General features: G+C 40.8%; 2 protein-coding genes across 3 annotated transcripts in view; both read left to right on the forward strand.

The window, feature by feature from the left end:
* The window catches only part of LOC147336641 (NACHT, LRR and PYD domains-containing protein 12-like), a 327,736-nt gene that overhangs the window by 70,934 nt on the left and 243,272 nt on the right, over positions 1-13,530 (forward strand). The gene's annotated exons all lie outside the window — the stretch shown is intronic.
* LOC147336643 (uncharacterized) lies at positions 7,461-12,949 on the forward strand. Its single transcript, XM_086285501.1, has 7 exons — positions 7,461-8,033; positions 8,278-8,867; positions 9,162-9,341; positions 9,710-9,850; positions 10,118-10,172; positions 10,336-10,489; positions 11,584-12,949. The coding sequence occupies exons 1-7, from the start codon at positions 7,832-7,834 to the stop codon at positions 11,729-11,731; spliced, it is 1,470 nt and encodes a 489-aa protein (XP_086141627.1). The 5' UTR covers positions 7,461-7,831; the 3' UTR covers positions 11,732-12,949.

Here is a 13,530-nt window from a genome sequence, read left to right on the forward strand (position 1 = left end):
ATTTTTCTTTACATGTTTCATTTTCTCACTTTGTTTAAAATACTGGTTTATAGGATTTGCAAATGATTGCATTCTGTTCTTAATCATGTTTAACACAGCGGATCAAATGTAGGGAAGTGGGTGTTATATTCAGATTGTGGGATAAATTTAGGAAAATGTAAAACTTTTGATGTTAATGTTTTTTATTTGCAGGGTTTAAAAATAAATGTGTTTACTGTTTGAAACTCATACTTGGCCTTCTACTCTTCGTGGCTACTTAACCAAGCTAACAGGGTGGACAGTCTGAGGAGCTGGGAAAGAAAAGCATCTGAACTGCTTTAAATTTCTTGAAGACTTTTTATCCAAGAAGTTTCTTCAGTTCTGAGAGCGACTGGTGGAGAATCCCAGGTTTAGGTCCTGTGTGAGTGTCCCCCTAAGAGGGTCATGGACTCCCTATTGATCCTCTGCCTAATCACACGAGCCAAGGTGTGAAAACAGGTGTAGGTCACAATCAGCCAAGGGCTGTGTCCCAATTCAGGGTCTGCAGCCTCAAAGGCCGCATTTTAAGGCCGATTACGTCACAGCGACACGACGAAGGCTGTCCCAACTCAAAGGCTGCTCGAAATGCGGCCCTCAAATCCGTCCTTCATTTCCCTGAATTTTAAGGATGTGGCGGTGTAGACTTCATGACCCAACATATCCCAGACTCCATAGCGTGGCGGTAGGTGTGGATAATTTTGCCCAAAAAAACGGCAGAAGAAGGGCGGCCGAAGAGTAAACTTTTAAAGTACTGAATATTATGTCACTTATTTATGTGCAAATGTTTAATAATGAAGAACATTAAAACATTACTGTTGGCCACATGTCGGCAAAGTTATGTGACATTAGTGATGTTTGTACTTTAACTTAACTTGGTTTTAAAGCCTTTACTTTAAAATATACGCCGTTCAAGAGTCGACCTTAATCTTACAGAGAATGTGATGATTTTATGGGTAATTAAAGTCAGTCGTATATCCACAAACACAACAAGCTGAAAGTCAGTGATGCTGCTCGGTTTGCAGTCCTGAATATCACGGCACAAGCAGGATTCACTGCACTGTCAATGTTAGCTATGTTATATTGCTGCCTCTGTTCGGTGGTGTCGAGCCAAACAGACTTTAACGTTCCGACAGCGTGTCCGTCTACGGGCCGTCGGGTGAGAAAGCCGAGAAAGACAAAGCTGGTTCTGATGCGTCGGGTCCGCTCTGTGTTTACGTCTTTGTGTGGAATCCATGTACCTGCTCTCATTTGCTGTTTGGTGGTTGTTGAAATATTTTTTTGAGCTTTAATCTGAGAATCTGGCGTTATTGGCAAAACACAGTTATATTTAAAAGTCCATTCAGGATTTAATGAATCGATATCGCCTTATTCAAACTCCTCACCTCTCTCTTTCAACTGCACTTTCAACTGGACCACAGCCAATCAGAGAGGTCCCGCCCCTGACTATCTCTGATTGGTTTATTCCACGATAGGGGCATAATGTGTGTCTGTTGTTGACCACACGGAGAGTTGCAGAGATTTATTTATTTATTTTTTTGTTACCTGAACAGTTGGTCGCACCAATATTTTTTTTTAGTCGCACCACTGAAAAATTTGGTCGCATTTGCGACCAAATTGGTCGCACTCTAGAGCCCTGAAATAGTGTTATATATGCCTTATTACCGCCCCATGTGGTGTTCACATCACCAAAGCTAGCCATCGTGAAACTCTGGTGTTACCTGACTTAACAATTTTGTACATGTGTGTGTGTGTATATTATGGTCTTTCACACTCATGTATATACAAATGTAATTGTACAAATCTTCTCAAACACGACACCTGATAATTCTCTTTGAGACTTTCTAGTATAACAAGTACATATGTAAACATGTTACCAATATGAACACAAAGATTCTTATACACTTATATACTTCTTAAGAGGTTACCTGATTACCTCCTTGAGGTCGTTAGCATCACCACTGTACAAAACTCTTAAGTCACAGTACTAGGTTGAAGTGTCAAATGTTGTGCACTACAAATTCAGGAAAGTAGTGTCATCAGAGGATAAAAGTCATTAGCTATCTGGATTTAAAGTCACACTCATTAATTTATTAATGTACAATGTAGAAAATGTAGGAGTTAATGTACAATGTAGAAAATGTAGGAGTGTTTAGCTTATTTTAGAGTTTAGAAATGTGTTAACATAGAATGTAGAACTATTGTAGAGACACTGCCCTTAAAGTAATAAAGGCTGACTGTGTTGTGAACTTAGGAGTAGAGTGTAGGAAACCTCTCCCCCACAGAGTGGAATTTCCCCAGAGGATGTTTAGGTTGGGGGTCTCAACATTTGTAACTGGATAACTGTGGTCTGGAAGGGAGATGGGTTTTATGACCTCTAGGGAGTCACCTACACCCACAGTGTTTTAACTGTCACGCACACACATCCACACGCACACTCACTCATGTGCACTCACACATACACACAGGTATGCGTACACAGTCACACACGAGCACTCACATAGACACGTGGGAACGCGCACATGTAGGCATTCATGTGCTCGTGCACATAGACACAGACACAGAGTTTGCAGCACACTGTAGGGGGTTTTATGAGGTGGACAGCCTCTATAAAGCTGGCTGTAACTAACAAAGGGGTGAAGATTTGGAGAGGGACACCGGCCTCATCTTCCCTTCTAGAAGTGCATGCTTAAATGAAGAAGAGTAAAGATAAATGAAGAAGAGTAAAGATGAATAAAGGTTTTGTGAAAATGACTACTGAGTCCGGTGCCATCTCTGGATGCTCGAGGAATAAAAAGAACCGAGGTAAAACTGATTTCGTAACAGTTTTGGTGCCGAAACCCGGGATTTGCTCGAGGCCCAGAGATGAATTGGCAGAGCTGAGATCGTGAAACGAGGCGAACAGAGAGCTAGCTCACATGATTAAAAGGTAAGCACGACCTGTTTATTTTCGAACCGTGCATATTGTTTAAAGCCTAAATTATCTGTTCGCTAAGTTGAACGTATCCCAGTGTAAATTCACTCAGTAGTAAAAAAGGCGGCTAGCGTCCGTCTCAGTGCGTTAAAGCAAGAGACTTTTGATAAGAACTCAGGTTGATGTTTAGCGCCCCGTAAGGACATCTCGGTGCGTTAAAGCAGGAGAAGTTTGTTACGGATTAATAGAATCGGTGTTTCATCCGTGGCGGTGTGTGATCCATCTTAGTTATTAGGAAAAGTGGCGGTGTGTGATCCGTCTTAGTTATTAGGAAAAGTGGCGGTGTGTGATCCGTCTTAGTTATTAGGAAAAGTGGCGGTGTGTGATCCGTCCCCGTGCGTTAAAGCAGGAAACGTGTGTTACTATTAGTTAGAAAGCGGGGTTTAAGGTTTTGTGGGGGCTGAGGGCCGTGTTTATGTTCTGAGTTTGGCAACTCAACCCATCTTCGGACGCGTCATTGGGTCCTGTGGGACAGGAGCCAGGTTGGTAACCTGGGCACCGGGGACGCCTTAAATAACTAAAGCTAGGTGTTGGATCCTAGTCGCGGTTGATAACATGCATGAGAGTGGGGGCAAGTTGCTTCTTAGTGAGAGTATGACTGCTTGGCTCAGCCCACTGACTGCAGTGTGTGTAGATTGCGTGTGTGTGTGAAAGTGCAGTTAGAGTCTGTGTCTCGTCTGAAGTACGGGAGTCAATTAAAGTAACAAAAAGAATTCGTGTCTAAAAGTGTGTGTTTGTGGTGTGCAGAAATCGCGGCAGGAGGCCATGTCACGAGTCGTTGCAAACTGTGAAGTCAATTGGGGGGTTTAATTTGGTTTTATATTTTTTAAGGGAAGAGAAACCGCGGTATCAAGTCCGTGGCGCAGTTTGAATAATTTATGAGGTGCACGAGCAGACGGCACCCGCTCTGTGTGCCGCTTAGGGCGTTGTCCTGAATCAGCAGAAGTGTCTCGCAGAAAGTTTGAATGGGACTGCGAGAAGCATGAGGTGTGTGTGAGCCAGCCTCGAGGGGCGGGTTCACAGGTGGAACGAACGAAGAGTAAAATGTGCGTGTGTGTGAGAGAGAAAGAAAAGGTGGGGGCGAGTGACCAGCCTGTGAGTGTGTGTGAATTCCTTGATGACAAAAAGGGAGACAAAGTAGATTAGTTGATTTTTTGTGAAATAATAATAGTCAAGAAATCGTAGTGATCAAATAGGAGAAAATGAACTAAAGTAAATAAAGCAAATTAAAGAGTGGATTAGTGTTAAACTAATGATAAATAAATTGATAAAATTAACAGTGACATTTAAAGGTGATCAAGTATCCAAGGATGAATGGAGAATTTGATTGCTGACTGTATGAGAGCTGTTGGGGTGAAAGGAAGATGAGGTTGGAGGAGTGAGTTAACAGGTTAATGTGTGGGTGTAAAACAATGGAGTAAAAAAAAAAAGAGAAAGAAAATGATGAAAACAAAGAAAATAAAAAGTGTGGAAGTGTGAGTGGGAAATTGTCTCCAACTGGGGGAAGCAGTGACACTACAGGTCACCTTCTTCCCCTGCTGGACACAAAAGAAGACACAATTTGGAGTGCTGTGGATGAAAATAATTAACAACAACATCAAGAAGATTTTTGTGTTTGCGGTTAAGACCAAATAAAAATTTCATTTTTGGGGTTTAAAGTCAGTAGAGATCAAAACAAAATAAGTAGAGATGTGTTGCTTTAGGAGTGATGAAAACATATGCAGTCACAGTGAATAATGAAAGTCTCTCAGTCTGTCGTTTACAGGTGGGGAACGGACCTGGATCAATTCTCCACGGGCAGCAGTCGGAAGAAAATTATAGGTTAAAATCATTAGAAAAAATAGAAACACCCAGCCAAAATTTTTTGGCTGAATTGTTTTGCAGCTTCCCGTCCTCATCCTGAACAAGCAAGCTCCAAGGAAGCTAATCTCTCCCTGAAGACACCGAGTGCAGTTTCAGAAGCACGAGCATGAACATCAACAGTGGACAGGAGTCCAAGAGACAATAACAGAGTTCTGAGCAGAGAGGTCCAGCAGCGCTGTGGGCAAACGGCATCAGAAAGAGAAGAACCACCATCTAGATTGGATGGATGGAGATGCGTTTCCAGCAAGCTGCAACCTCACTGTGTGTGAAGGACTTTTGAGAAGACTGTCTGAGTTTGACATGTGCCATGTTTGGAGTGAGATGGCAATGAAAGAGACAGTGGGACAAAGAGAGACACGGGACAAAGCTGAAGAAAACTGACTGCCATTGTACTGAAAAGTGGAAGGGAGAAGAAAAGGAGCAGAAGAGGGCTGAGGCGGCTGTTTTAGTGTGGGCAATCAAATTGGGTTAAGGAATCCGGGGAGACAAACAACTGCCTGGAAGTGGAGGATTGACACAGTGTCCAAACCACCACAAAAGGGGGAGGAAGACAAGCACTGAGGTATGCAAGTGTACTGTTAGAACAATGGAAAGGTGACACCACACATGCAGATAATATGCACCAGAGATAACACAAAATCATACACAAAGTGTTACACATTAAAAGAGGGTATTTGTAGAAGGGGTTAACAACACTCAGCGTGGTTGCCTATGGTAACCTGCAAGCATTTGGGGTTTAGCTGTGCCTGACTATGACAGAGTTTTTCATTTAGATGTTTCTGAAACAAAATTTGGAGTGAACGGAGTTTTGTTTCAGAAAAAAGGGGGAAGGTACATGAAAGGATACACTGTTAAAAAAATCCGTAAATTTAGGGGTCCCTTTACCGTGGATTTGCTACGGATTCGCTCCGTTTTGCGAAATACAGAAAGTTTGCTGTTGCGCAAGGCAGAATTTTCTCCCCCAGCCAGAATATTCCGACGCCATTACTTTCAGTGCGGTCAGTGCCTACCTAAATTTCTGCAAGTCACAAGGAAAGTTGGAAACAGGTTGGTTGTGTGGAATGAGAATGAGAATGGAGTGCCACCTTGTTCCCCCTCGTACATTAAATTGGTCTCGATAGGCAGTTGGTAGTGGTGTGTATGTGAGTGGACGTTTGCTGCTAGCTGCGTTAGCATTAGCCAGCCGCCTGCGCTTCGTAAGTACGTCAAAAACCATTTTTTCCCTCCCTCTTACATGAAATTTGGTCTCGATAGTCAGTTGGTAGCCGTGTGTGTTTCATGGTAACATTTGAATGTGTGGGTTTTGCGTTATTTTGAAGCGTGGTTTGCCCAACTAAAGTTAACGTTAGCCCATAAGTTGGATGCGCGCGCTTGTGTGTGTGTGTGTGTGTAAATTAGCCACATGTGTGTATTGTTATAGCTCGCTATGTTACGTTAGTATGCAACTGAACATGGTAATAATTAAAAGGGGTGATAGTTAAGTAGAATCAGATTTCATTGCAGAAAACATTGCAGCCCAAAGAGAGTGGCCCATGCAGCCCAACGCAGATTACTTATTTGAAGGTACCTGAAAAGTGAATATGCTTCACTGTGCTGATATAAATTTATTGTTTTCATATTGATTCTGTTCTGATTCTGGCTATCCGTCAATTGGCAAATTCAATCTCTTAAAAATGTTGACTTGTAACATTTGTGGCTTTAACGCTCGGTCTTCGACTGATTACTTGAAACACTGCCGAACACACAGAAATAATAATAATGTATCTTTTTATGTGGCCATAGGGATTGCAGAAGGAAGTTTAACACATACAGTAGCCTTGCTGTGCATATGTCACGAGCTCATGTAGACAGAAGGAGCACACAAACATGGAACCGTAATGTGTCTGTACAGTTAAGGTGCTTGTTTAATTTTTGCAGCAGTGAATATGATGATCTTAAAACTTTAAAGTGTCATTTGAGTGGTCACATAGATGAGGGTTTGACTGTAACGTGTCCCTTTGATGGATGTTCTAAGACATTCAATGTAAAGTCATCCCTAACGCATATTTCCAGATACCATAAAGGGTGGGATGTTACCAAGATAGCCCCAGTTCATATATGTGAACTAACAGAACGGTCTTTCCAAGGTGAAGGATCACATGTAGAACCTGAAGAACCTGAAAGTTTTAACATTGATGCAGAACAAAGTGATAATTTCTGCAGTGATCAAGTGAAAGACAACTTCACAGAGAGTCTTGCTCAGTTTTACTTGGGTTTACAGGCAAAATATTCTGTTCCAGCCTCCACAATAACAGAAATAGCAAATGAAATGAGAACTATAAGTGATATTCAACAGGAATATACTGTGGATGCACTAGCCTGTGAACTGGGGCAGTATGGTGTTCCAAGGGAGACTGTAACATCTCTTGGGAATAGTATATACGAGCAGAGCCCTATGCACAAGGCATTACATTCTTATTTTAAAAGGTGCATTAGGGCAAGTAAGAACTTCATAAATGTAACCAAGTCTCTGGCTGAACGGCACCAGTTGCTTCAGGCTTATCAGTCTTGTGGTACCTTGTTTCGTTCCCAGGTTCATGTCTCAGACTCAACACGGTTCTATCCAGAGCTCTATGACCAGAACATAAAGACAGTGGTTGGAGAATTTGATTTGAACTCAAGTAACTCAGTTGTCACAGAGAGTGTGCAGGTTAAAGGCACTACATATGCAAATGGAATGCTGGTCTTACTGAGCTACGCAAAAGGACTACTGCAGTTAGGACAAATAGCAAGCATTTTTGTAAAAAATGAAACTACTGTCCTACTTTTGCTTCGAGGGAAAACTGCCAGCTGGATACCTGATCTTGGACTCTATGAACTTGATGAAAATGCTTCTGACCTGTTCAGTTGCCATGATTTGAACAAACTTGATGATTATCATCCACTTTATTCTTACCAGAGAGGTACTCGGTGGCTCATTCCTCTTAAACACACACCAACATGGAACTTGTGAAAAACTATGTCAAGAAAGCAATGCCATCGCTCAGTAGCGATCAGATGGATACACTCATGGCTAAACTGGAGGAATTAGGAGTTCTCTCTGTAGATGACCTGAGCCTTGTGGACCCGGAGGACATTAAAGACACTCTGCCATTCATTCAGTGCAAAAGATTCGTCAGAGCTGTCAAAGCATTGGAAGCAGGTGAGTTTTTGCCCCTCTGTTTTAATGCAAGTTTTCTGAAACTACAAAGGTTTATTCCAAAAATGCAAAAAAAAAGTTGCCATCAGCTGTACATGGCAATAATTACTCTATAATTGGTTTTCATAATTAGGTCCATTTGTATTCCTGGTTGACCCAAACTGGACATTGAGGACCAATGTATTAATTGATTTGCAACAATTGTGATGTGTTTAATTTATGGAGATGTTTGTCATGTCATCCATAGATTCACAAACTCCACCGCAGTTCACCCGGCCTGGCCCCTCATCAACACCTGAACCACAGAGGTTTCAGCTGCCCTCAACACCACCTGAGACAGCCGACTCCCCATCCCAAGACGCATATTCTGTACCATGGCACAAATTTCCCTCAAAAGTCATGGATGAGTTGCGTGAAAAAAAGTACATAATGGGGAAAGACAGACGAGAGATGGTTCGGATCGTCGCTGAAGATTACCTCCATAAACACCCAGGAAGACCTGGTAGACAAAAGCTGAGGGAACTCGCCAGTATGATTGTAGGACAATATCCTGCCTCCTTCAAGCTGACAGAGCCGTTTGGAAACAAACCTTTTGCAAAAGATGGTTCTGAAACTCTCTTTCGTCAGTTGGAACACAGAATTGAAAATATGAAGAGGCCACAAAGCTCACTGAAGAGGCAAGCAGGGGGTGAAAATTCAACAAAGAAAAGGCCCAGGAATTCAGATCTGTATGGATGTGTGGCGTGGGATCCAATCATTGAGGGGGCCGTGTGTAGAGAAGACCTGCTGTCTAAACGAGATGAGTTGAAACGTGCCTTTCAAACCCAGGATCTTCAGGTGGGTCTGCAATCATCCATTACAGATACAGAAAGCTTTATTAATCCTCGAAGGGCAATTCGGTTCCTACAGTCCACCATCTAGACATACAACCATTCACACAGCAATAGTATATAGCAGGAGTAATGCGATAAGGTCTGGGTCCAAGTACAATTTAGGACACATTGTGAAATTGTAGATCGTCTGTAGATCACTATGCCCATAGTCAATTGAAATTGATACCCTGTTTTATTATTTTAATTGGTTAGTTTGACTAACTGTTCGACTGTTTGTCTAACTGCCTCATATCTTTAGGAGTCATCTGTTCGAAAATTGATGACTGAAACATATCCCATTCAGCGTGAAATCCTCAACGATGATGATACCACTATTGCCGTTGTAAAGGACGAGTGGCCGTTCCTGTTTGAAGTTCCTCACCTGTTTGATCATGCATCTAAACTCCTTGGCTTCTCTGTACAAAACAAGCTGGCACAGGTGTGTTGTTATTGTTATTATTATGATTGTGCTGTGCTGTTCCATATGGAGAGAATTTTGTCTTTATTAATCAATCAGAAAAAGATTTGCAACCAAAAAGAGAGTTGAGACCAAAAAAGATAAACTGGCAACCAATCAAATAGAATAACTTGGATGAACAATCAAATGGAATAGATTTGAGACCAAAAATCAGGAAGTGACAACCAAAAAAGCAGGACATTTGAGATCAAAACAGAACAGGTTGCAAATGAAAATGAAATAATTCATTTTTATTTTTATTTTTTTCAAAATTCTCTCCATAGCTCCAAACGAAAATGAGTGTTAGTCTTATGTACTTGTACAAAATTAACACCTTGAACCTTGAACAGGAACTTTCCAAAAAAGAAAAGGGGATCAATGACTTCCTTGACTCCAAAGGGATGAAGATGGGCGAAGGTCCAATACAGCTCATCTGTGGCATTTCAAAATACTTCAAGGAAGACTCTTATAAACTCTTCCACAAAAAAGAGGTAGATGTTGTAGATTTTAAACTGTGTGCAAGATAATTATTTGCATCCAGTGGTGAACCAAGTAACCAACCACAGTAGGAAGTATAGATTCCCCTAATTGTGCTGCTGATATTCTCTATAAACTCTCTATCTATAAACTATTTACATTAATGTTTTTGCATAATGGCTACCTCTGTCTGATGAAGACACTAGCAGATAGTCAATTTGCCAGCAGGTTTGTGTGTACTGGAAACATTAATTCATGTATCATGTCTGTCACCAAAACAGATCTCTGCAGATCCTGAAGTCGAACTCCCAGTGACCCCATGCATCCTAATCAGAGGTTTGTAGTTAAATCTTTTTTTGTATCCCAGCAAGCTGTTGTTAGCTGTTGTTATAAGCTGTTGTTGTGTCATATTTATTAAAGAAATGTTTTGCTTGCCTTAAAATATAGGATTTTTTTTTTTTTTTTTGTAAATGGTACATGGTTTTTATCTGTGTTTAAGGTGACCAGCAATTCAAGATTGCTGTTGACGGGTTACTTGTCAATGACCACATCACCTCTCCCATTGTGGCCTTGAGCTACGTCTTCTCCATGTTTTATGTCTGCAACATCCAATACCCACCGGAGATGGCTTTTACTCTCGAATTCATGCAAAGGTAAGCACTCATTGTTTGGAAATACTTTGTAAATGTGACTTTGCCGTGCCTTTCTGCACCTGACCTGCTTTTTGTCAATCTACACTAAACCCGTTTGTCTGAGATGTACAAGCTCAAAATGTGTCGTCACATGCTGTGAGCTTTTAGATCAGCTGTTATTGGCTTATGATCCCCCTGAATATGGATTTGTTCAGAGATTTTGTAGCTCCCTGTTGAAGACTATTGTTGGAATAAATGTGTCATATCTTTTTAAAGGGCAGGTAACATGCTTTTTGCTTTAAATAGTGTCCTAAGTCAATCAATAACAAAACAAACATAACATGATTCCAGTTGGGAAATGGAGCAAAAACATATTTTTCTCAGAATGGTTTGTTGACACAAAATTCGTTTGAGCTATCTCTTTAAAACCATTAGCACCTGAGACCAGGTTATGTCAGTGGTGGTCAAACCTTTTCATGTCAAAGACACACAAACTGAAATTTATTTGGCTGCAGACCCCAAACTCAAAATATGTTGTTCCAGGGACCCCCCCCCCCCCCCCCCCCGAAGGAAAGACTAAACATATTAATTTAAAAAATACTACATAGTGGATTCATGCCCAAATGTTAATACTTGTACTGATGTGTAACGTGCACTGAATGTCACAGTTTCTCCACTCCATGTTTGAATAACCCCCAGGACAGTCCGTGTTCAAATGTGCTGTTACACCTTTTGATAGGACAATGTCAACTGTGTTTTCTATCCCCTTCTGTGTTCTGTGCATTTATAATATCCCTGCATACACATTGAGGATGCATGCTGTCATGTGTTGGTGATAAGCAGACTTCTCACCCTTGCAAACATTTCTGTATATGCACAGTGTGAATGCATGTGTCTTGAAAAGACAAAGGAAGAGAGCTTAGCCACTGGCACCAGCACCACAACAACATTGGGTTCTAGACAGATGGTCAACTAGAATGATAGAGAGGTTCACACATAGGGGCATATTGAAGAAAACAAATGTAGGATTTTATTGAACTGCTCCACTCCTGTCAAGCCACACTACATGTGCAAACTTTGTCTGCATATCACTATTGTTTTTTTTTTTCCCTCAGAGTTTTCTTTGGGGTCAATCCTGAGCGAGGCTCCAAGGCAGAGAAGAAGGGGAAGAAACGGCACTTCATTCCTCCACAGGTGTGCAAGCTGGTTTCTCAGCTGAAGGAATTTGAATGCAAGCAGAAGGAATCTGAATGGGCCATTTGAGCTGTTCTCAGAGCTCAGAAAATACCTTTTTGGACTGAATGTACACACACACACACACACACACAAAGGCAAATCCAAAAACATGGGGCTTGGGAGTAGAAATACAGATTTTTACAGTATTAGGTGAGTTCAGATGTTTTAACTAGATGCCCACAACACACATGCTGCAGTTTCAAATCCCCCATGTTAAGGGGGAGGGAAGGTGGGCGATATTTGTCATTCCAGTTAAGCTTTTCCTGTCATTGTGGAGTTGGAGGTGTAAGTTTTCATTTTTTTTTAGTTTTAAGTTGTTTTAAGAGTTTTAAAAATCTCTTTATGGCATGTTGCACAGTCATCCTTCTAAGGTCATGGTTGTTATTGCTGCACTGATGTTTTATAGAAAAGTTGTATAATGTAATACTTCTAATGTTCTATTTGTTTTTTGTAGAAAGGTCAGCCACTGGTTGCAGAGCACTGCCTGTCGGTGTGATATGTGGAGTTGGAGGTGTAGGTTTCTGCATCCTCCTGGAGGGGGCTCCTCATTTTGCACTGACAGGTGAGACAGCAACAGCAATGCTGGCAGTTTTATTGTCTTATTTTGTCATTGTCTTTAACAAATCAATTTGTTATTAATGCCTGTCAGCCTGTGGATGCTAAAAAGTTGCTAGATTTGGCATCTCCCTGTTAAAGGACATGGCTGTACTTCTTTGAGAAAACAGCTGGTTTGTGTATGTAAAATTTCTCTGAATGTGAAGGTGATGTTCTGAATGTTTTAATGGTTGTAGTGTAAATATTGCAAATCATTCACCACAAAAAGTGAAATCACTTTAAAGCACTGGCAGCTGTTAAAGGAAATAAATAATTGCTGTGATTCTACATTTGTGCTTTATTGATGGTAAACGGTATAGAGAATGGTACAGAATTAAACATTTTAGGATGACTGAAGTGTCCGTAAATGGTATGGATTGAGTACTTAAATAATACGGAATATTCCATTTTAGGTTTGATGGAACTGTCCGTAAATGGTAAAGAAAAAGTCAGGTAAATCTACGGAAATATCTGTTATAGGGTTTACGGAATTGTCTGTGCAATAACGCCGAAATTTATGGAAAATACGGAATTTTCCATTTTAGGTTTGACGGAAATGTCCGTCAATGGTACAGAAAAACTCGGGTAAATCTACAGAAATATCCGTTTTAAGGTTTACGGAAGTGCCCGTACAATAACGGAAAAAGTGCTGGTAATTAATTACCAGCACTTTTTCCGTTTTATAACGGAATTTTTTTTAACAGTGTACATAAAAATAGAAAATGTATTAACCCGACTAACACACACACACACACACACACACACACACACACACACACACACACACGTAATGAAGATCAAACACAATTTTAAGTAGGCAATACTGTTACCATCATCCTGTCTGGTTTATTGAGTGGGTTGAGAACTGATACATAGACGACTGAATTAGTATTATTTTGGGGAACATGATAGCAGGGTGAACAGAATCCTGCAGCCAGAGTTTGAATGAGTGAAACTAAATGAGTGAAACTGGCAGATTTTTGTTTTGTTTTGTGTGTTGTTTTTGTTTCTGAAGTATGGGTGTTTTCTCACCTATAAGAGAAAGAAGATTCTGTGACAAGTCTTAAGACCGGGCTTCTGTATTTTTTATTTTCTTTTGTTTTTCAGTTTTATTTGTCATTTTTCATTTTATTTTTATTTTTTGAACAGTGCACTGATTTTTATTTGTGAATTTCTTTTCTTTAAGCAGATCTGCACGTCGGGAATTAAAAGCGCTACATGTCGTTGAGAAA

Source organism: Aulonocara sp. 'chitande type north' Nkhata Bay, linkage group LG3 (genome assembly GCF_057382095.1).
Source record: "Aulonocara sp. 'chitande type north' Nkhata Bay isolate Kocher_YH1m ecotype deep benthic linkage group LG3, A_spYH_male_GT1.1, whole genome shotgun sequence".
Classification (NCBI taxonomy): domain Eukaryota; kingdom Metazoa; phylum Chordata; class Actinopteri; order Cichliformes; family Cichlidae; genus Aulonocara; species Aulonocara sp. 'chitande type north' Nkhata Bay.